The 22372-nt window shown below is 31.0% G+C and overlaps 2 protein-coding genes across 2 annotated transcripts in view; both read right to left on the reverse strand.

The window, feature by feature from the left end:
- LOC129219815 (zinc finger protein 33B-like) overlaps window positions 1-13951 on the reverse strand; it is a 46178-nt gene extending 32227 nt beyond the window's left edge. Inside the window, exons 1-5 of the mRNA XM_054854123.1 lie at window positions 13838-13951; window positions 10810-10929; window positions 4527-4629; window positions 1776-2004; window positions 477-502 (exon numbers count right to left, since the gene is read on the reverse strand). Coding sequence (XP_054710098.1) covers window positions 477-502; window positions 1776-2004; window positions 4527-4629; window positions 10810-10929; window positions 13838-13951 — 592 coding nt within the window. The remainder of the gene's footprint in view (window positions 1-476; window positions 503-1775; window positions 2005-4526; window positions 4630-10809; window positions 10930-13837) is intronic.
- A 4461-nt stretch (window positions 13952-18412) lies between these two features.
- On the reverse strand, window positions 18413-21339 carry LOC129219826 (oocyte zinc finger protein XlCOF6-like). The gene is made up of 2 exons (XM_054854134.1): window positions 21251-21339; window positions 18413-18569 (listed from the first exon to the last, which is right to left on the reverse strand). Exons 1-2 carry the CDS (start codon window positions 21337-21339, stop codon window positions 18413-18415), a joined length of 246 nt encoding a protein of 81 aa, XP_054710109.1.
- Between the last annotated feature and the right edge of the window lie 1033 nt (window positions 21340-22372).

Here is a 22372-nt window from a genome sequence, read left to right on the forward strand (position 1 = left end):
TGCTGCTGAGAGTGGTGGAGGGAAAATGAGTAATCATAAAACTTGAAAAAATAGCCAAACACCATTTAAACCATGTTTTACTTCACTTAGTCTTCTAATAAATTTTCACCTTCAACTTTTATGAATTAACTACGATCAATTTGTAAATCGAAAAAAATAAATGCATGAAATAACTACATTAAAATCGCATTTGTGACGAAGTTAGTTGCCAATTGAAGTATTTTAAGTTAATGTCAAAGAGGAAGATTATGTAGTCTTGAACTAAAAATTAAGGAGTTTTGAAGGAGTTAAAACCAAAATGAAGGAGTTTGAAGGCCCTTCAAAAAAATTTCCTAAATGAAGGAGTATTGGAAGAGTTTTGAAGGAGTGTACGAACCCTGAGGTCACTTTTCAAACTCAATGCCTTTTCAATTCCAATAAGCCTTCGAGTCTGCAAGCCCCTGATCTGTAAACCGTCCCCCCAAGGACTACATTACTGATTGCAAACAATATAGTTTGAGAACTAGAGAAAAAAATATTATTCATGCAATAAATATATTCATCATTAGCAAATTAAATTCAAAGGGATCATTTATTTCAGTCTTCATACCGATTTATGTAACAACAGATAACAAGGTGATAATCTATCATAGATGAGCTTGGGCGAGAAAGCTGCTGCCAAGTTATTTCCGATTGGCTGCTTTTTGTTTTATGCAAGTTCAAGGCCATTTTTTGAATAAAGCATAAATAGGAATAGCTGGCTCCTGATTTTAAACTTTAAGTAATTAATACTTATGAATAGTATAATACAAATGTGACGACCAGCAACAGGCTCTGGACCCAGTTAGGCTTGTCTTAGTCAGTTTATAAGTCCCAATGAAGATCGATGACCCTCTTAAAGGTATATACACCCCCTTGCTCGTTACCGCTTTTTTTCAGTACCAGGTGCCCACGACCCTACTAAAGAAGTAATTTTTCCTGATTTCCAGGTTAGCCTGAGATCTGAATAGCTTAAAACAATAACATCTTGCCCAACTTTCTGTGCAAAAATTTAAGCCATTAACATCTTTCATTTCGATAAATTTAAACAACTGAATCATGTCCCCTCTGACTCTCCTTTGCTCCAGGCTATACATATTAAGCCTATTAAGTCTTATCATAGTCTAAATCTGAAAGTTCCCTTACTAGTCTAGTGACCCTTCTTTGAACCCTTTAAATACAGAAATATCTTTCCTGAGATAAGGAGACCAAAAAACGTGATTATATTAACTAGCTTTTGGGATCTAAAAGTTAGAAATGGCACTGGTAGTCATCAGTTTGTTAAAATAAAAGTCTGAAACAATTAAACATTTTAATTACAATAGTTTGTTAAGCCACTTGTCAGCATTGAACTATTTCCTACATATTCCAAGCTATGCTGAGGGTAAAGAGAGTGAAAAAACATGCCAAAATCCAGTCCCCTCCCCTCTTCAACCATATTTAGAAGAAAATTGCTGAAATAAATTTTTTCTTTACTTTTCATTTCATTCAAAATAAGATGGGAGTTATTCTTAAGGGCAAAAACATAGTACATTGTAAGTGAGAAACATAGTGCATTATAAGTCAGATATATAAGCAAAAACATAATTTTAGCTCAAAATTTGTAAGTAACATCAACAATGTTTGATTTTCAACAAAAGTATTGAAAGGACTATGTTTTTTATCCTTGCATATGCTTTCCTTCACACAATTTCAAGAGTCAGGACAAATGAATATTTTAAAGCATAAGAAACATACATTTTTTGAAGATCCTTCACAAATGCTTTTTCATGTGTGTATGAAATGTATGGTATTTTAAGTTTTCTTTTTGAGCGAATCTTTTACCACAAATTTCACATGGAAATGGACGTTCTCCAGTATGTTTTCTCATGTGTCTAGACATTTTTGTTTTATCAGGAGTACAATATGAACAGCAGTTACAAGAATAAGACCGAAAAGCTTTTGTTCTTGTCGTTGAAAACCCATCAGGCAACCAACTGTTTGATCCTGAAGGAAAACAATTTATTATTCAAAAATACATACTCAAACTAAGTAAGTTATTCTACAAAACAATTTTTACTACAAGAATATCTGGAAACTTAAACAAAATTTGAAATGTTTAAAAGAATACACAATTCATACCTTCCATTTATTTGTTAAAAAAGAATGAAAATTAAATAGGAGTTTTGCTTCACAATATAAAAGAAAAATTATTCACTGAAAAACAGATGATATATTTAAAGGTGCACCAACAATAGCCAATAGAAAAATATGTATCATTAATAATAAAAAAAATTTTATTTGTTATCAGAACAAAACAGAATAATTCAAGTATCTACCTTTAACAAGTTTTACACATTTGTTTTTCCTCAGTAAATCAGTAATGATTATCACACACAAACAGACATAAGCAGAATCATATAAAGGGGAAAAAAAGTTTACTCATCTTAAAAAAAGAGGGTCTAATGCCAGAGGTGTGCTCCCCCCCCCCCAACACTACAACAATTTCCCAAGAATGAGAACTCGCCAAAAAATAGGGGGGGGGGGGAGGAACAACAACTAAGAACATCCCTTCCAGAAAATTTACATGTTGAAGTCTGCATTTTTGCAACCTTTGACCCCCATCAGTGTGCACATCTGGTAATGATAAAGAACATGAAACTAAGTAATAGCGCCTAAAAAAATAAAATTCCTCAGAAAGTAGTGTAAAATATTTGAAACTATTTCAAGAAAGTTTTTTTTAAAGCATAGTAGAAGATAGAACAGGTTTTCTAAAACAAATGAACAGGTACAGTATTTATTTTATAAAAACCAAAGCAGCCAGATTTTTTTTTAAAATTCATTTTACTTTTCCCCCCATTTTTTATAGCACAAAAACATTAGTAAATCGTTCAAAATTATTTCATTTGAGTTTGAGTAATTTACGATGAATACTACGTTTGTAAAAAGTAAATAAATAAAAACATTTTAGTTAAACATTAATTCAAACCTTAAATCAATCATTTTTATAACAATATTGTTATTAATAGGAGATTTGGAATTCATAGAATTTTCAAATAGATCTGACGATCACAGATAAAATAAATATTATAATTTCAAATAGAATGAAAAAAAAATATTTAGTGAAATCCCAACCCCGGGGTAGGCCCCAGTGGTCTAGTTGCTGAGATATAAGCAAAAGCAGGCCTCAGGTTATTCCATGACAATCAAGCCAAGTATAGTAAAAATGCTTAAACAAATGTAACAACCGATCACACCTTAAAGCTGATGCATAAAGGTATAAATACATAACAGAATTCAAAATAAGATTGGAAAAATCTTAAAACATATGAATAGATAATTTACAATTTCGTCAAGTTTAGCAACAAATCATACATTCATCTAAAAAATATGCTAAAATTACAGATTGTGCCTCCAATAACTGCTACGTCCATTTGCAAATTGTTGAGGAAGATAAAAGGTTATGAGCAGTGCATTGATGATGATAATTTCGATTTTTTTCTTTTTATTTCGAAAATGCAAAAAAAATTTCAAAACAAAAATTCAGAAAGAGGGACTGGTCCATAAATGATGTCACACTTTTTTCCCCTTGAGTCCAACTCCACCTTACCCCCCTCCCCCTATCACGTCATGCTGCTTTTCATAAGCAGTTGTTTATTTTTAAAAATGTATGATGTCACACTCTTTGTAACCTCTCCCTCATCACAATTTTTGAGAAACTACCCTACCCCCTCAAAGTATGACACCATTTGCAGACGGCCCCTAAAGTTGAATCCAGAGCTCTTTTTTACAACATAAGCGTCACAATTTCAAAAGATGAGAGTCAAATTCTTAAATGTGAAACCATATGAGATTTCAGGGAATGTTTCTGAGTAAATCCTTTCCCACACGTTTCACAAATAAAAGGCCGTTCCCCGGTATGAGTTCTTACATGTCTAGACATTTTTGATCTATCATGAGTACAATATGAACAGTTTTTACATGAATATGACTTAAATGCTTTTCCAGGTGCATAATTCCATAAACTTGAAAGCCCATCAGATATCCAAATGTTTGATCCTGAAGGAAAATATAAGAATTTGTTATTGGGGAAATAAACATTAAAATTAAGTGAACTGTTTCCCGAAAAAGCTTTTACGACAAAAATATTATTCAACCTTAAATTAAGTTTGAAACTAATTTATAAAAGCATATATTTTCATCTTTCATTCAGTATCTTAATAAAAATAAACTAGGATCCTTGCTTCCTAAGTTTTAGAAACCCTATTCAATTCATTATGATAACAGACTTAAAAGTATGTATAGCCTGGAGCAAAGGAGAGTCAGAGAGGACATGATTCAGTTAGGTAAAATTTATCCATACGTAAGATGCTACTGAGTTATTTTTTTTAACGGAAAAGCAGGACGAGGGGTCATTGTTTTAAGCTATCCAAATATCAGGATAGCCCGGAAAATTACCGCTTTAGTAGGGTCATAGGCACTTCGAACAGCTTACCAGTAGAGGTGGGAATGAACAAGGGGGTGGATACCTTTAAGGTGGCCATTGATCTTTATTGGGGACTTATAAACTAAGACCGGCTTAGCTATGCGCAGAGCCTGTTGCTGGTCCCCACTTTTGTATTTGCATAACTGCTACAATACACAATACCAACATTTCAATTCTTCCTTGCTTCCTGCAATAAATCATGACTTTGCTTCTTTTCAGTAGTTTTGATGGTCATGGATTTGGACTAGCTCATTTAGGAATCAACATAAAACCAATGTCAAATGTGATATTCAGGCAGATTACTTTTTATTTTAAAGTAGTCTTAGTTCAACAGTTTCTTTTTCCAAACTAACTGATAATTATTGCAATTCTAAATCATAGTACACATAGTGTGCTACCCATATCTTTCGCTTGGATATTCACTGCAGATACAAAAATTTAAATAAAAACTTACTTAAATCATTATCAAATAACGTCCTAAAATGAAACTGCTTTTAATAGTATGATTCTAATTCCTAAAGAAGAAAAAAGTCAAAATCTTTCATATAGCTCAAAATTTTACTCTTAAAAATGATATTTTGAAATGGTTTTTATCTCCAAGTAGAAGCAATTTTAATAACAATAAAACTTTCAAATTAAAAGCAATTGGAATCTCGGACCTTGATCAGAGCTCAAAGTCTTACTTAAAAATACAAAAATTAAAAATAAGAGATAATAACATTTGGCTGAAAAACTACAAATTAATGGAAACTATAATGTAAATTTTGAGTTTTCTAAATTTATTTTGACATGAACTTCACAATCAGATTCATTAGGTGGAGGTAAATGTTTAATCTGAGAAAAAGGGAGAGAGAGAAATATAAAAATCACTTCAGAAATTAAAAATTTTCTACACACACAAAAAAAAAAGAAGAAAGTTGAATTTTGTACTATCATTTTATATAGTGTATGTATTTCAAAATGCATGAACATGTGAATTCAAGTTCTTAAATGCAAAATCATATGAGATTGTAAAGAATGTTTCTGAGTAAATCCTCTCCCACACACATCACAAATAAAGGGGCGTTCTCCAGTGTGTTTTCTCAAGTGTCTTTTAATGTCATTTTTGTAGAGTGAACGATAATCACAGAAGCTACAGGCATGGAATGCATTCAGCTTTATGTTGTGAGACGAATTTTTCACCATTACCATATCATAACCTATTTAAAGGAAAAATAAAAATCTTGCATTAAAAAATTCCAAAGTTCAAAAAGAAAATTTAAATCTTAAAATTATTTACACAATAAAAAATATATACAGTGAAACCTCAATAAGTAGTCGACTGGTTAAGCGGTCACTCTGTTTAAGTGTTCGTTTTTCTTTGGTCCCGACAAGGTCTCATTCACAGTAATGTAAAATGACCCTACTTCACTGGTCATGAAATTTAATTTTACCCGCTTAACTAGTCACTCAAAAGTTGTTCTCTAAAATTCCTTTTACTTATTAGATCTTAGAAAATAGTGTCGGACTTAGTTGAAAGACTGTTTGATATTCATTTTCCTTGAACTCTCGATCCTTGGTTCTGGTCATTCAAAGCATACTTCTTGCTGTGACTCTGCCAAGTGCCGAGAATACTAATCGAACTCCTACCAGCATGACAGACAAAATCTAATACCTGGAGAAAGTTAGTATTTAACATCAGTTCACAAGGAACAAAAAACACAAAATTTAAAGCTTGATGTACGTTAGAAGAGATAGTTCTTTTCCGGAAGCAACTTCATCAGTCAAAATTGAAGGATTGTGTTAATGTACCGTGACTACATTAAAATAAGTTGTTGTTGTTAAGTAATGTATAAATAAGAGAAAACAAAACAAAGTAACTATCATTAGTATATCTCCCCCCCCCCCTTTTTAAAATTTCTACTAATTTATAGACATTTCTTACATAAGCTATTGTTTTTCTCACAGAATTCTACTGCTATTCATGAATATTTGTAATGCTTTTATTTTTCTTCCTTAATTTCCCCTCCACATAAGTAGTCACTTCACATAAGTGGTCAAACATTTTTGGTCCCTTGAGTGACGACTTAACGAGGTTTTACTGTAATTCATACTCGGAAAGTTTAAGATCTTTCTACAAAAATTAAAAACACATAGGAAATAAACATTTTAAGCAATTTCACAACAAAGCAAGGAAAGTCAAATTTATTTTTCAATATTTAATCCAGTTACAACAGTTGAGTTCTGCTGTACTAACTACATTGATTTTCTTACCTAAATCTAAAGAACTTTATAAGCTTAATCTTGGTTTTGCAAAAAAAGCTACTGGCAGCCCTGCCCCAACAATTGCATACATGGAAAATATAAATCAAAATTTTTGTGCAAAATGAAATCTAAACAATAATAATTAACAAATAAAAAATAAAATCATAAAGAAAAATGACAAATCACAAACTAACTGCTTAGATGAATCAATTTCCTGAATGAAGAATTTCATGAAATGATTCAAATGGAATTCATTTAAATTAAAAAGCAAAATTAAGCAAAGTAATTTATTTTCAAACTTTTGTGCACATGGATGAATACAATTTATTGAATAAAAATGACAGTTTATAAAGATTTATAATAAAAGAAAAATTGATCACAAAATTCTTTTGAGTAAACGCTGCAAGAGAATTATGCATTGATGTCAAAATTATAATCAATAATAAAATCAAGCACAACTTAAATTAATAACAGAAAATTCCAGATTCATTAGAAAACAAAAATTTCAAAGTCTATTTTCCAATTTTAGTCACTTTTTTACATTACTCAAAAGTTCATTTCATTTAAAAAATATTTTTTGTATTAACAATTTTAAGTACTGGACGGAACACTTTAAAACAAACTCGTTGATTACTAGCACTGCAATACATCGTAACATATTTGACCTTTGAGTCTTTTGTTTTAAGAAATTATTCAGCAGATTTCAAACATCCAACATTTAAAAGTACTTTTAAAGAAATATAACAAAAGAGAATATTTGATTCACATAACAAATGAAGTTATCACAACAAATCTATTTCTGCCTTGAAAAATAAACCAACGTTTTAAGAGTTTAAAATGTAAACAGATACGAGCATTAGTGAAAATATTCACAAAAAAAAAATTTAAAAAACAAATCATTTGATACAATATTAAAGTAAAAACCAAGATATTTTTTTTACGAAATTTCAGAATGAGCATGAACTGCATGATACTTTAAATTATCTTTACGAGAGAAAGTTTTCCCACATTCTTGACAAATAAAGGGACGTTCTCCAGTGTGCTTTCTCAAATGTCTTTCCATTTTAGATTTATCAACTATGGAATAGGGACATTCATTGCAAATATATACACGAAATCTTTGCCCCAATTCATTGTTTCTTGATCTAACTGAATAATTTTCTGCAGTAGAAGTCCACACATTATGTCCTAGGAAGGAATGGTTTTATATAAAGTAGTTAAAAGAAAATAAAATATATCATATCTCACATTTAGAAAACAGCATATGCAAAAATTTCAGCTTATTAAATATACTTCATAGCTTTTACCTTTGCTGCATTAAAATCAAACAAAAATACTTTAAAAAGGGTTAAAATATGTTTCCAAATTCAAAGATAAATTTAAAAAATGAATTCATACAATATAGAATCCAAACAATTAAATCTTAAAGTGGGATGAGAAATGACAAAATAATAGCTTTTAATAAATAAATGTAGAGAAAATATTTTGAACGGATTGAAATGGACTATTTTTAAATTAAAATAGAAATCATAAAAAAGAATTTCTGGTACGTGAGGTAGGCAGGACAATTGGGAAAGTAAAATGTAAGGTGGCTACTCACTAGGCATTGCTTACCAGAGGCTGCGGTGATGGATGCGAATAAGATTGATGAAAAGAAGAGAGTGCTCATTGAAGAGAGAGAGAGGATATGGTTACTTTGTGGGTGGGAACAAATTATTGGCACCATGCTAAACTAATGAATGCGAAAAATCATGAATCAAGTGTTTCAAATTTTATGGTTTGCCGTCGACTCAAAAAGGTTTACCTTCTGTTTATAACTACTTCAAACCATAGTTTTACAATTAAAGTTATCTATAATAATTAAAAAGTGAAAATAACTAAACATGTCAGGTGGGAAAACATTGTTTTGACTCTCCTAAAGAGTGCCAATTTTCACATTCGTTAGCTTAGAATGGTGTCGACAAAATGATATAGGTCAAGGTGATAATGAGGAGTTTTCGAAGGAATCAAAGTCCCTGTTGGTGAGAAAAGCGCATTATTGGATTCATTATGCATGGAGTTTGTGTAAATGCAATTGGATTGCTAGCGATTGTCTGCATCTGAGCTCTACAGGGGTGAAAATGGTTAGTGGTTTGCTTTTTGGGGCTTTAGAGTCGATTTAAGGATCAGGCATCAAAAAGATGGCATTTATTTGGGTATTATTAAAAATGGAAATAGGGTGTCTAATAAGAGTAGTAGCTTTATCAGTTCATCTACATCTTCCCCAAGTTCAATGATGAAAATTCCCCCTCTCCCCCAAATAATTTTCTCAACCCTCTTTTATTTTTTATATTCAACTCTCTTTTTTATTTTATTTATTTTTTAAAAATATTTTTTCTTTATTTATTTTTAATTATTACTTACTAATATTATTATTTTATTAGAAAAGTTTGGACTTTTAATGACATGCAAACACACACAAACTAAATAAATAAATGAAATAAAATATAAACAGTATAAAATAAAATAAATAATTTAAATTAAAAATAAATCAATAAATAAATCTAAGTAAATAAATTAAAAAAAAAATTTATATGAACTTTGACATCTTGAATTCAAATTACGTTTTTCGCAATCACGAGTGTGTGTGTGTATGTAGGCATGTGTGTTTATGTGTGTGTGGGGGTATGTGTTTTTGTGCATAGGGGGTATGTGTGTGTAGGTATGTGTGTGTGTCTGTGTGCAGGTATGAGTGTGTGGGTAGTTGTGTGTATGAGTGTTTGTGTGTGGTGGGGAATGTGTATGTGTGTGTAGGCATATGTGTTTGTGTCTGTGTGCATGCATGAGTGTGATGAGTGTGTGGATAGTTGGGTGTAGGTGTGTGTGTATGTGTAGGTGCCTGTATGTATGTGTAGGTGTATGTATTTGTGTGTGCGTGTGTGTAGTTGTGTATGTATGCACGTGTGTGTAACATATGGATGCAACCTGGAGACGGTTTTCGCTAGAGGAGCAGCATCGTGAGGAGCCGGTCGACGGTGATGGTGCGGAGGGTGCTGGTGGGAAAATAAAATGATAGCACATTAAAACAGTCAAGTGAGAACAATAAGCAATCGTGATTGCTCAAAAAATAAAAATCCCCCCCCCCCCCCCGTAGAGAATAATACAAAGGAAAATCCCTCTTGTAGCACCACAGGTGTGCAAATCTGGGCCTGCAAACATTGTATCATTGCTTCACTAGTCAAAATTTTGCCGATTGTAAAAGAAAAATTACTAATAGGAACCCAGAAGTGAAGTCAGACATTTAAAAAAGATCATAAATATCCTCAATCTTTTGAAGCACAAATTGAACAAAATACTTAAATTCGGATTTTCTCCTGAGTAGTCACTCCTCCACATAGGAAATAATCACAAAATTCTTTTAAGTAAACGCTGCAAGAGAATTAGGTATTAATGTCAAAATTTCAAAATTAGAGTCAATAATAAAATCAAGCACATCTTAAAATTAATAACAGAAAATTCCAGATTTATTTTAAAACAGAAATTTCAAAGTCCACTTTCCAATTTTACAGTCACTTTTTTACATTTCTCAAAAGTTCATTTCATTTCAAAAATATGTTTTGTATTAACAATCTTAAGTACTGGACGGAACACTTTAAAACAAACTCGTTGATTACTAGTACTGTAATATACCATAACATTTTTGACTGAGCAGATTTTTTTTTTCCAAAGAAATTATTTAGCAGATTTCAAACATCCAACATTTAAAAGCACTTAAAAGTATTTTTAAAGAAACATAACAAAAGAAAATTTGATTTGCATAACAAATGAAGTTATCATAAATCTATTTCTGCCTTAAAAAACAAACCAATGTTTTGAGACTTGAAAATGAAAAGAGATACGTGCATTAGTGAAAACATTCACAAAAAAAAAAAATCATTTTGATACAATATTATAGTAAAAAAGAAAATATTTTCATAAAATTTCTGAATGAGCATGAACTGCGTGATACTTTAAACTATCTTTACGAGAGAAAGTTTTCCCACATGCTTGACAAATAAAGGGACGTTCTCCAGTGTGCTTTCTCATATGTCTGTTCATCATACCTTTGTGAATAATGGTATACGAACATTCATTGCAAACATACACACGAAATCTTTGCCCCAATTCATTGTGTCTTGCACTAACTGAATAATTTTCTGCAGTAGAAGTCCACACATTACGTCCTAGGAAGGAAAGGTTTTATATGAAGTAGTTAAAAGAAAATAAAATATATTATATTGCATATTTAGAAAACAGCATATGCAAAAATTTCAGATTACTTATTAAATATACTTCGTAGCTTTTACCTTTGCTGCATTAAAATCAAACAAAAATACTTTTAAAAAGGTTAAAATATGTTTCCAAATTCTAAGAAATTAAAAAAAAAAAAAAATTAATACAATATAGAATCCAAACAATTAAATCTTAAAGAAGAATGAGAAATGACAAAATAATTGCTTCTAATAAAAAAATGTCCTGGAGAGATAATGTTTTGAAAGGATTGAAATGGACTATTTTTAAATTAAAATGGAAATCATATAAAAGAATTTCTGGTACATGAGGTTGGCAGGACAATTGGGAAAAGTAAAATGTAAGGTGGCTAGGTCTTGCTTACCAGGGGCTGCAGTGACTGATACAAATAAGACTGATGAAAAGAAGGGAGTACTCATTAAGCACACACACACAGGATATGGTTACTTTGTGGGTGGGAACAAATCATCAGCACCATAACTAAACTAATGAATGCGAAAAATCATGAATCGAGTTTTTCAAATTTGATGGTTTGCTGTTGACTCAAAAAGGTTTACCTTCTGGTTATAACTAATTCAAACCATAGTTTTACAATTAAAGTTATCTATGATAATTAAAAACAGTGAAAATAACTAAACGTGTCAGGTGGAAAAACATTGTTTTGGCGCTACTGAAGAGTGCCAATTTTCACATTCGTTACTTTAGAATGGTGCCGACAAAATGATATAGGTCAAGGTGATAATGAGGATTTTTCGAAGGAATCAAAGTCCCTGTTGGTGAGAAAAGCTTAGTGCTGGATTCATTATGCTTGGAGTTTGTGTAAATGCAATTGGATTGCTAGCGCTTGTCTGCATCTGAGCTCAATAGGGGTCAAAATGGTTAGTGGTTTGCTTTTTGGAGCTTCAGAGTTGATTTAAGGATCAGGTATCAAAAGGATGGCAATTATTTGGGCATTATTAAAAATGGAAATAGGGTGTCTAATAAGAGTAGTAACTTTATCAGTTCACCTACATCTTCCCCAAGTTCAATGACGAAAATTCCCCCTCTCCCCCAAATAATTTTCTCAACCTTCTTTTATTTTTTATATTCAACTCTCTTTTTTATTTTATTTATTTTTTAAAAATATTTTTTCTTTATTTATTTTTAATTATTAATTACTAATATTATTATTGTATTAGAAAAGTTCGGACTTTTAATGGCATGCAAACACACACAAACTAAATAAATAAATGAAATAAAATATAAACAGTATAAAATAAAATAAATAATTTAAATTAAAAATAAATCAATAAATAAATCTAAGTAAATAAATTTAAAAAAAAATTTATATGAACTTTGACATCTTGAATTCAAATTACGTTTTTCGCAATCACGAGTGTGTGTGTATGTAGGCATGTGTGTTTATGTGTGGGGGGTATGTGTTTTTTGTGCGTAGGGGGTATGTGTATGTGTGTGTAGGCATGTGTGTTTGTGTCTGTGTGCAGGTATGAGTGTGTGGGTAGTTGTGTGTATGAGTGTTTGTGTGTGGTGGGGAATGTGTATGTGTGTGTAGGCATATGTGTTTGTGTCTGTGTGCATGCATGAGTGTGATGAGTGTGTGGATAGTTGGGTGTAGGTGTGTGTGTATGTGTAGGTGCCTGTATGTATGTGTAGGTGTATGTATTTGTGTGTGCGTGTGTGTAGTTGTGTATGTATGCACGTGTGTGTAACATATGGATGCAACCTGGAGACGGTTTTCGCTAGAGGAGCAGCATCGTGAGGAGCCGGTCGACGGTGATGGTGCGGAGGGTGCTGGTGGGAAAATAAAATGATAGCACATTAAAACAGTCAAGTGAGAACAATAAGCAATCGTGATTGCTCAAAAAATAAAAATCCCCCCCCCCCCCCCGTAGAGAATAATACAAAGGAAAATCCCTCTTGTAGCACCACAGGTGTGCAAATCTGGGCCTGCAAACATTGTATCATTGCTTCACTAGTCAAAATTTTGCCGATTGTAAAAGAAAAATTACTAATAGGAACCCAGAAGTGAAGTCAGACATTTAAAAAAGATCATAAATATCCTCAATCTTTTGAAGCACAAATTGAACAAAATACTTAAATTCGGATTTTCTCCTGAGTAGTCACTCCTCCACATAGGAAATAATCACAAAATTCTTTTAAGTAAACGCTGCAAGAGAATTAGGTATTAATGTCAAAATTTCAAAATTAGAGTCAATAATAAAATCAAGCACAACTTAAAATTAATAACAGAAAATTCCATATTTATTTTAAAACAGAAATTTCAAAGTCCACTTTCCAATTTTACAGTCACTTTTTTACATTTCTCAAAGGTTCATTTCATTTCAAAAATATTTTTTGTATTAACAATCTTAAGTACTGGACGGAACACTTTAAAACAAACTCGTTGATTAATAGCACTGTAATATACCATAACATTTTTGCCTGAGCAGATTTTTTTTTTCCAAAGAAATTATTTAGCAGATTTCAAACATCCAACATTTAAAAGCACTTAAAAGTATTTTTAAAGAAACATAACAAAAGAAAATTTGATTTGCATAACAAATGAAGTTATCATAAATCTATTTCTGCCTTGAAAAACAAACCAATGTTTAGAGACTTGAAAATGAAAAGAGATACGTGCATTAGTGAGAACATTCACACAAAAACAAAATCATTTTGATACAATATTATAGTAAAAAAGAAAATATTTTCATAAAATTTCTGAATGAGCATGAACTGCGTGATACTTTAAACTATCTTTACGAGAGAAAGTTTTCCCACATGCTTGACAAATAAAGGGACGTTCTCCAGTGTGCTTTCTCATATGTCTGTTCATCATACCTTTGTGAATAATGGTATATGAACATTCATTGCAAACATACACACGAAATCTTTGCCCCAATTCATTTCTTCTTGAACTAACTGAATAATTTTCTGCAGTAGAAGTCCACACATTACGTCCTAGGAAGGAAAGGTTTTATATGAAGTAGTTAAAAGAAAATAAAATATATCATATCTCACATTTAGAAAACAGCATATGCAAAAATTTGAGCTTATTAAATAAACTTCGTAGTTTTTACATTTGCTGCATTAAAATCAAACGAAAATACTTTCAAAAGGGTTAAAATATGTTTCCAAATTCAAAGATATTTTTTTAAAAAAATGAATTCATACAATAGAATCCAAACAATTAAATCTTAAAGAAGGATGAGAAATGACAAAATCATTGCTTCTAATAAATAAATGTCCTGGAGAGAAAATGTTTTGAAATGGACTATTTTTAAATTAAAACAGAAATCATGTAAAAGAATTTCTGGTACGTGAGGTAGGAAGGACAATTGGGAAAAGTAAAATGTAAGGTGACTAGGTATTGCTTACCAGGGGCTGCGATGACGAATGCAAATGAGATTGATGAAAAGAAGGGAGTGCTCAATAAACACAAAGGATATGGTTACTTCGTGGGTGGGAACAAATCATCGGCATCATGCTAAACTAAAGAATGCGAAAAATCACGAATCGAGTTTTTCAAATTTGATGGTTTGCCGTCGACTCAAAAAGGATTACCTTCTGGTTATAACTACTTCAAACCAGTTTTACACTTAAAGTTATCTATAATAATCAGGGCCGGATTTGGAAGTGTGGAGGCCCCGGGGCAACGAAGGAGTGGAACCCCTAATCAGGGTTCGAAAAAATCATCATATTTTCGAAAATATCCGATACTTTGATATATATCCAAATATTTCGACATATATGTATATATCCGATATTTTCGATCAGCACTTTAATAGTTAATTATAGGGGTTTAATTTATAGGTGGAAAAAAAACGTAAAATTTGTTGACCTTTGAGAGTTAGGATATTTTGTAAAAATGTTATTGCGGGGGCTCCTTTGCTGTGGAGGCCGCCCCCCCCCCCCCCCGAGGCAGTAGCTCCACCTGCGCTCCCCTAAATCTGGCAATGATAATAATTAAAACAGTGAAAGAACTAAACGTGATAGGTGGAAAAACATTGTTTTGGCTCTTCTGAAGAGTGCAAATTTTCATTCGTTAGTTTAGTAAAGTGCCGACAAAATGATGTAGGCCAAGGTGATAATGAGGAGTTTTCGAAGGAATCAAAGTCCCTGTTGCAAGGTTCATACTCTTCCAGACAAAATTAATTTCAGGAGTTTTCAGGAGTCAAAAGCAAAATTTTCAGGAGTAATAACACGAGCAGTTTTTATAAGAAAATTAGTTTCAGTAACATCTAATCTACTTTGCTGTCAAAATTTAAAAATAAATTTTTTTTTTAATGTATTATGTTTTTGATTGATGAGTAATTTTTTTTTCACACACTATTCAATCAAAAAAATAATAATAAAATAAGAATTAAAAATTGGAGTCAAACATTTGAAAATAACAGGAATACACAAAATATTAACAAAGTCCCAATAAATTCAGTATTAACTCTTCTTACAGAGTTTTATTTTGGCACTTAATATATCAAGGTCTATTTCAACCTTTTTTCGTGCATCAAATTTTTCATTAGCTTTGTGCCTTAAAGCATTACTTTTACAGATACAGGAAAGGTCACTGACCTTTTCTGAGTATTCATCTGAAGATTTATTCAGTTCCTAAATGTCAATTTCCAGACACTTAATTTTAACACCACTATTAAACTTCCTCCATTAAACACGCATTTACCGCACGGCATATTATCAATACTTAATATACTACAAAATAGCACTAAAGAAAATACGCTTAATAGCTGTTAACATGAAACCTAGCACATGCTCTTGGTTTCATTCTCTAGTGGCAGTTACATCAATAAAGATAATGGGTATGTTCAGACAAAGTAACTGCTCAGTCGGTTAGAACAAACTGCATTTCTTTGCGAAAAGCACTGGGTGCTCTGTATAATACAAGAATTTTGATTGACTGCCAGCGATTCAATATGGCCAACTAAACGGACACGACATGAAATTAAAATTAGCGATTGTTAAAGTTTTATTTTGAGATTGATGAAGCACTTATACCAGTCAAAATTATTTGCAGGAGGAAAGGGGGAAAATCAGGAGGTTAAAACAAAAATTCAGGAGTTTTAAGGACCCTTAGAAGAAAAAATTAAATTTCAGGAGTTTTTCAAGATTTTCAGGAGGCGTACAAACCTTGCTGTTGGTGAGAAAAGCGCAGTATCGGATTCATTATGCATAGAGTTGGTGTAAATGCAATTGGATTGCTAGCGATTGTATGCATCTCAGCTCAATAGGGGTCAAAATGGTTAGTGGTTTGCTTTTTGTGGCTTCAGAGTCGATTTAAAAATCAGGTATCAAAAGGATGGTAATTATTTGGGTATTATTAAAAATGGAAATGGGGTGTCTAATAAGAGTAGTAACTTAATCAGTTCATTTACATCTCAGGCTGTCAAAAAAAAAAAGCAATTTGTGCGTACTTAAGGTTTACTATATCAATGCTCACAATATTAGGAACAAGATGAAGAATTGAAAAGCGTAATTATAGATGAGAAGTTGGATGTTGTTGGAATTATCGAGACATGGGACACCGAGAATGATGCAAGCTTATTATGGAGGCTCTCTACAGTGTGTTTTCTCTTATGTCGTGCCATTACACAACATTTATTATTTTCCAGTATATGGACATTCATTGCAAAGATATACACGAAATCTTTTCCCCAACTCATTGCTTCTTGAGGTTATTGAAAAATTTTGCACAGTTCATACGTTATTTCATAGGAAAGAAAGTTTTCACTAGAACTTTAAAGAAAAATACACAGAAAATGAAAATCATCAAAAGAGCATAGGCAAGATTTTCAGTTTATTAAATATACTTCATAGCTTTTATCTTTACTGGGTTTAAATTAAACAAAAATACTATATATATATATATATATATATATATATATTGAAGTTCAGAGACATAAATATTTTTAAGAATGATTTTATAGAATATAAAATCCAAACAATAATAATACTAAACAATAGAAATAATAAAGTTTAAAAAATGATGACAAATGACACACTAATGGCTTTTAATGAATCAACGTCTTGGAGGGAAAATGTTTTGAAACAATTCGAATGGACTCCTTTCTAATAAAAATAGAAATTACATAAAAGCATTTATTTTCAAATCTTAATACATATGAATAAATAAAAATCAGTCTCACAAATACAGTAAAAAGCATTCTTACAGAAATAAGAAAGAAAAATTGATTAGTATAACAAATGTCCCGTTATCATAAAAAAACAATATCCATCTTGGAATGCTTCAAGATTTGAAAATGTGAAGAATTATGTGCATTACTGCAAAAATTTCTGAAAGAAAAAAAACATATTGCAGAAAAAGGTAATGCAAAAAAATTCTTCACGCAGTTAGTAGATAAAAGTAAAAGTATTTAAAACTTTATTTCAATGTATTTGACAGAAATGCATGCATGAAATTATTTAAATGATGATACACCTACAAACAATAATACAGCTTTTTCACCCACATTCAACAGTAATTGAGGCTCCAGTTCAAAAGTTCAGAAAATTTGAACAGTAAAATACTGACGAATGATGTTATTTGGATAAATAGTATTGCTAATACAAACTAAAAATTCATTGGCAACATACAATTTCTAATTACTTTTCTTGGGAGCTCCTATATCTTAATATAGAAGAAAATCGCTCTAGCTAGCTTATCAATATTTCTCAGCAACAAAAAAAAAGTAATAACAAACATAAGTTGTACTATTACTTCAATCATTGAAATTTTGTTCTAGAAGAAGGAAAAATTTTAAATACAAATGGTGAAGCCAGCCCTGTGAAAGATGGATGTCCCAAAGCTGCTGGATAGAGCAAATTGCACATAGCAAATAAGCACAAAATTCCGTTTAGTAAGCACTGCAAGATAATCATACCTTAAAGTCAAAATTTTAAATAAGTATTAGGAATAGCATACATAACTCACTACTTAAAATGAGTAACGTAGGAAATTTCTGGTTCATTCTAGAACAGAAATTTCAAAGTTTGTTTTCGAGTAATGCAGGTACTTTTTTAAAAAATATTCAAGAATCAATTTTGTTTCAAAAATATCTTTTGTATTTACAATCGTCTTGAGTATTGGTAGTATGGATCATTTTAAAACAAAATTTTTTATTACTAGCAATGTAATCCATAATATTTTACAAGTTTAGCAGATCTTTCCTTTCGACAAATTATTCAGCAAATTTCAAACCTCCAACACTAAAAGGCACTTTCAAAGAAATATAACAAAAGTAAATTTGGTTTGCATGACAAATGAAGTTATGATAACAAAACTGCTTTTGCCTTGGAAAAAGAGTCAATGTTTCCAGGCTTTAAAATGTGAGGAAATATTTGCATTAGTACAAAAATTCACGAAAAAAATCATTTTGTACATTATAGGGAAAAACTAAGACATTTTTATAAAATTTCTGAATGAGCTTGAATTGTGTGATATTTTAAACCATCTTTACGAGAGAAAGCTTTTCCACATGCTTGACAAAGAAAGGGACGTTCTCCAGTGTGCTTTCTCGTATGTCTTTCCATCATACCTTTATTAAATGTAGTGTATGAACATCTGTTGCAAACATATACACGAAATCTTTGCCCTAATGCATTGCTGCTTGAACTAACTGAATAAATTTCTGCTGTAGAAGTCCTCTTATTTCCTAGGAATGAAAGTTTTTATTTGAAATAATTCAGAGAAAATAAAATACATAATGATACATCACATCTAATGTTTAGAAAAAAAGTACATGCAAGAATTTCAGGTAAGTAAATGTACTTCATAGTTTTTGCCTTTACTGTATTAAAAGCAAACAAAATCACTTAAAAAAAGCAAAATATATACTTTAAAATTCAAACCCCTATTTTTTTAAAACTGAATTCATATAATATAGAATCCGAATAATAACTAATTAACAAATTAAAAACATAAAGAAGGATTACAACTCACAAACCAATAGCTTTCAATGAATAAATTTCCAGAAGGAAAAATATTTTGAAATGATTCAAAGACTTTTTTTAAATTCAAAGTAAAATTATACATAAGCATTTATTTTCAAACTGATATACATGTTTATGAATAAAATTAGATGACTAAGTGTACACAAATACACTTAGAAGCATTTCTAAAAAAATGTTAACAATAGAAAAATTAATTTATGTGACAAGTGGACAGTTTTCATAAAGCTACTGCTTCTGTCTTGAAAAATAAACATATATTTGAAGATTTAAAACATAAAGAAATACATGTATTACTGCAAAAATTCATGAAAAAAAAAGAGTAAAGATACAAAGGCAGAGTGTATAATTCAGTTCTTCAGGCAGCTAGCAGATACAAGTAACAATATTTAGAATTTTATTTCAATGTTCACTAACAGAAATGTATACATGAAATTATTTAAATAATGATATACCTATAAACAATAATACCGCTTTCTCACCCACATCCAACAGTAGTGACTCCAGTTTAAAAATCCAGAAAATTTGAATAGTAAAGTATTGATGAATTTTGTTTGAAGTATCTAAGTTATTTGGATTAATAGTATTATTACAACTAATTAAAAATTTATCGGCAGCATACAGGTTCTAATTACTTTTCCTCGAATCTTTTGAAAGATTTGCAGTTACTTGAAACAGCTGTTCATTGGCACCGACTAATGTAGCACTGTCAGTCACTTACTTCTTTTCTTCACAGAACGCAAGTTCCTGTCAGTATTTTGAACTCAACTGCTACAGTGTACTCAGTACATGGACCACACTATGCATTTGCCGCTGTGCCAAATGCGATAAGATTGTAATTTTGGGGTAAAAAATTGTCCTGTGGCAAATTTATTGGCAAACAGAATATTCTTCGAAATTTCCAAAGAAAAAAACCCTCCCTGATCCTTAAAAGATCGTCAAAAATTCCAAAGAATGAAAAAAATACTGATAAGTGTCTAATTTATCTTAAGTGGCTTCTTACATCTTAATATAAAAGAAAATCACTGCTTCTTTAAAGTATATAAGTCAGCGCTTGCATTTAATATTCTATAAAATCATACTCTGTTCTCTGATTAAATATTTCCAAAGACAAAAAATACATTAAAATCAGTTAAAAGTTAGTCTTTGGCTAAGACTTTTGCCATTTAGCTAATAATTTTTTAATTTAGCTAATTTACTGGGTAATAATTTGAAATCCTCAGCATGCACGCCCTCTGCAATACAAAACAGTTTTTCCACATTTCCTATATCTTAATATAAAAGGAAATTGCTTTAGCTAGCTTATCTATATTTCCCTTGAAAAAAAAAGGAATAACAAACTAAATTGCACTATGACAATAATCATTAAATTTTGTTCTAGGTGTACAAAAAAATTCAAATACGAAAGGCAAAGCCAGTACCGAGAAAGATAGATATCCTGAAACTTTTGAATACCAAATTGCCTAAAATACTTAATCCAATAGCGGGTTAACAGGTTTGGAGGCCAATCACAATGCACTACAGGACGCCCTTTGTCTATCACAGAACAAAGTAATAAATTTTATCACATGCATTTTTTTGTAACCGCTATGGGACCCTTCGCAACTGACATTTGCCATATGGTAAATCTGCCACTGCTTAAATGTAGGTTTTGTCCAAAGTACAATCCCTCTTACACATAGTACACAATTCCATTTAGTAAGCACTGCAAGAGAATCATACCTTAAAGTCAAAGTTTTAAATAAAAATCAGGAATAGCATCGATCAATACATAAAATGAATAACATAGGAAATTTCTGGCTCATTTTACACTTTAGTTTTTGAGTTATATAGATACTTTTTTTACAATACTCAAGAGTTAATTTTATTTCAAAAATATTTTTTGTATTAACAATCTTCTTGAGTACTGGTAGGAACATTTTTACACAAAAATGTTCATTATGAGCAAAGCAAACTACAGTACTTGATGAGTTCAGCAGACTTTTTGTTTTAGAAAGTTATTCAGCAAATTTTAAACCTCCAAAAATTGAAAGCACTTTCAAAGAAATATAACAAAAGTAAATTCAATTTATGTAACAAATGAAGTTATGATAACAAAACTGCTTATGTCTTGGAAAAAGAGCCAATGTTTCAAGACTTTAAAATGTGAAGCAATATGCAAAATTCGTGCAAAATTCAAAATTCGCATCGGTGCAAAATTCAAAAAAAAAAAAAAAAACATCATTTTGTACAATGTTACGGCAAAAACCAAGATATTTTTATAAAATTTCTCGATGAGAATGAGTTGTATGATACTTTAAACTCTCTTTACGCGAGAAAGCTTTTCCACATGCTTGACAAACGAATGGACGTTCTCCGGTGTGCTTTCTCACATGTCGTTCCATCATACATTTATCAACTGCAGTGTATGAACATTGGTTACAGACATATACACGACAGTTTTGCCCCAATACGTTGCTTCTTGAACTAACTGAATAAATTTCTGCTGTAGAAGTCCTCCTGTTATTTCCTAGGAATGAAAGTTTTTATTTGAAATGATCCAGAGAAAATAAAATACACCATGATATATAACATATAATGTTTAGGAAAAAAAGTGCATGCAAGAATTTCAGGTTAGTAAATGTACTTCATAGCTTTTACTTTTACAGTGTAAAAATCAAAAACTTAAAATTCAAAAATTTATTTTTTAAAACTGAATTTGTAGCGTGCAATATAGAATCTAAACACAATAACAGCAATAATTAACAAATTAAAAATAAAACCATAAAGAAGGATTACAACTCACAAACCAATAGCTTTCAATGAATAAACTTCCAGAAGGGGAAAAACATTTTGATTCAAATAAGACTTTTTTAAAATTCAAAGCAAGATTATATAAGAGCATTTATTTTCAAACTGATGTACACGTTTATGAATAAAATTTGACGTCTTACAAATACACTTAGAGGCATTTCTATAGAAATATAACAATAGAAAAATTGATTTATGTAACAAGTGGACAATTATCATAAAGATACTACTCCTATTTTGAAAAATTTACCAATGTTTTGAGACTTAAAATGTGAAGAAATACATGTATTACTGCAAAAATTCATGAAAGAAAAACAATGAGTGAAGATACAAAGGCAGAGTGAGAACTCTTCAGGCAGCAAGCAGACACAAGTAAAAGCATTTAGAATTTGGTTCCAATGTTGCATAACGGAAGTGCCAACATACTATTATTTGAATGACCATACACCTTTAACCCATTTGGGACAAACAACATGTCTTTGCGTCAGCCCTAGGTGGTTCTTCTGAGACGAAAAATGCATCCGTGCGTTACAGTAAGTAGTATGCAGCTGGCCTAATGACGGTATTGTGAATTTTGGATTTGGAACGAAAAATTTACTATTGCATGACATGGCATTACTTATCCAT

Source organism: Uloborus diversus, chromosome 1 (assembly GCF_026930045.1).
Source record: "Uloborus diversus isolate 005 chromosome 1, Udiv.v.3.1, whole genome shotgun sequence".
In the NCBI taxonomy this organism is placed as follows: Eukaryota; Metazoa; Arthropoda; class Arachnida; order Araneae; family Uloboridae; genus Uloborus; species Uloborus diversus.

Coding starts and splice junctions, on each gene's coding strand:
- LOC129219826 (XM_054854134.1), bottom strand. CDS start 21,339: ATGGAACGACATGTGAGAAAGCACACCGGAGAACGTCCATTCGTTTGT. Junction 18,570..21,250: donor TCGCGTAAAGAGAGTTTAAA/GTATCATACAAC, acceptor TGTTTGCAACAG/ATGTTCATACACTACATTTA.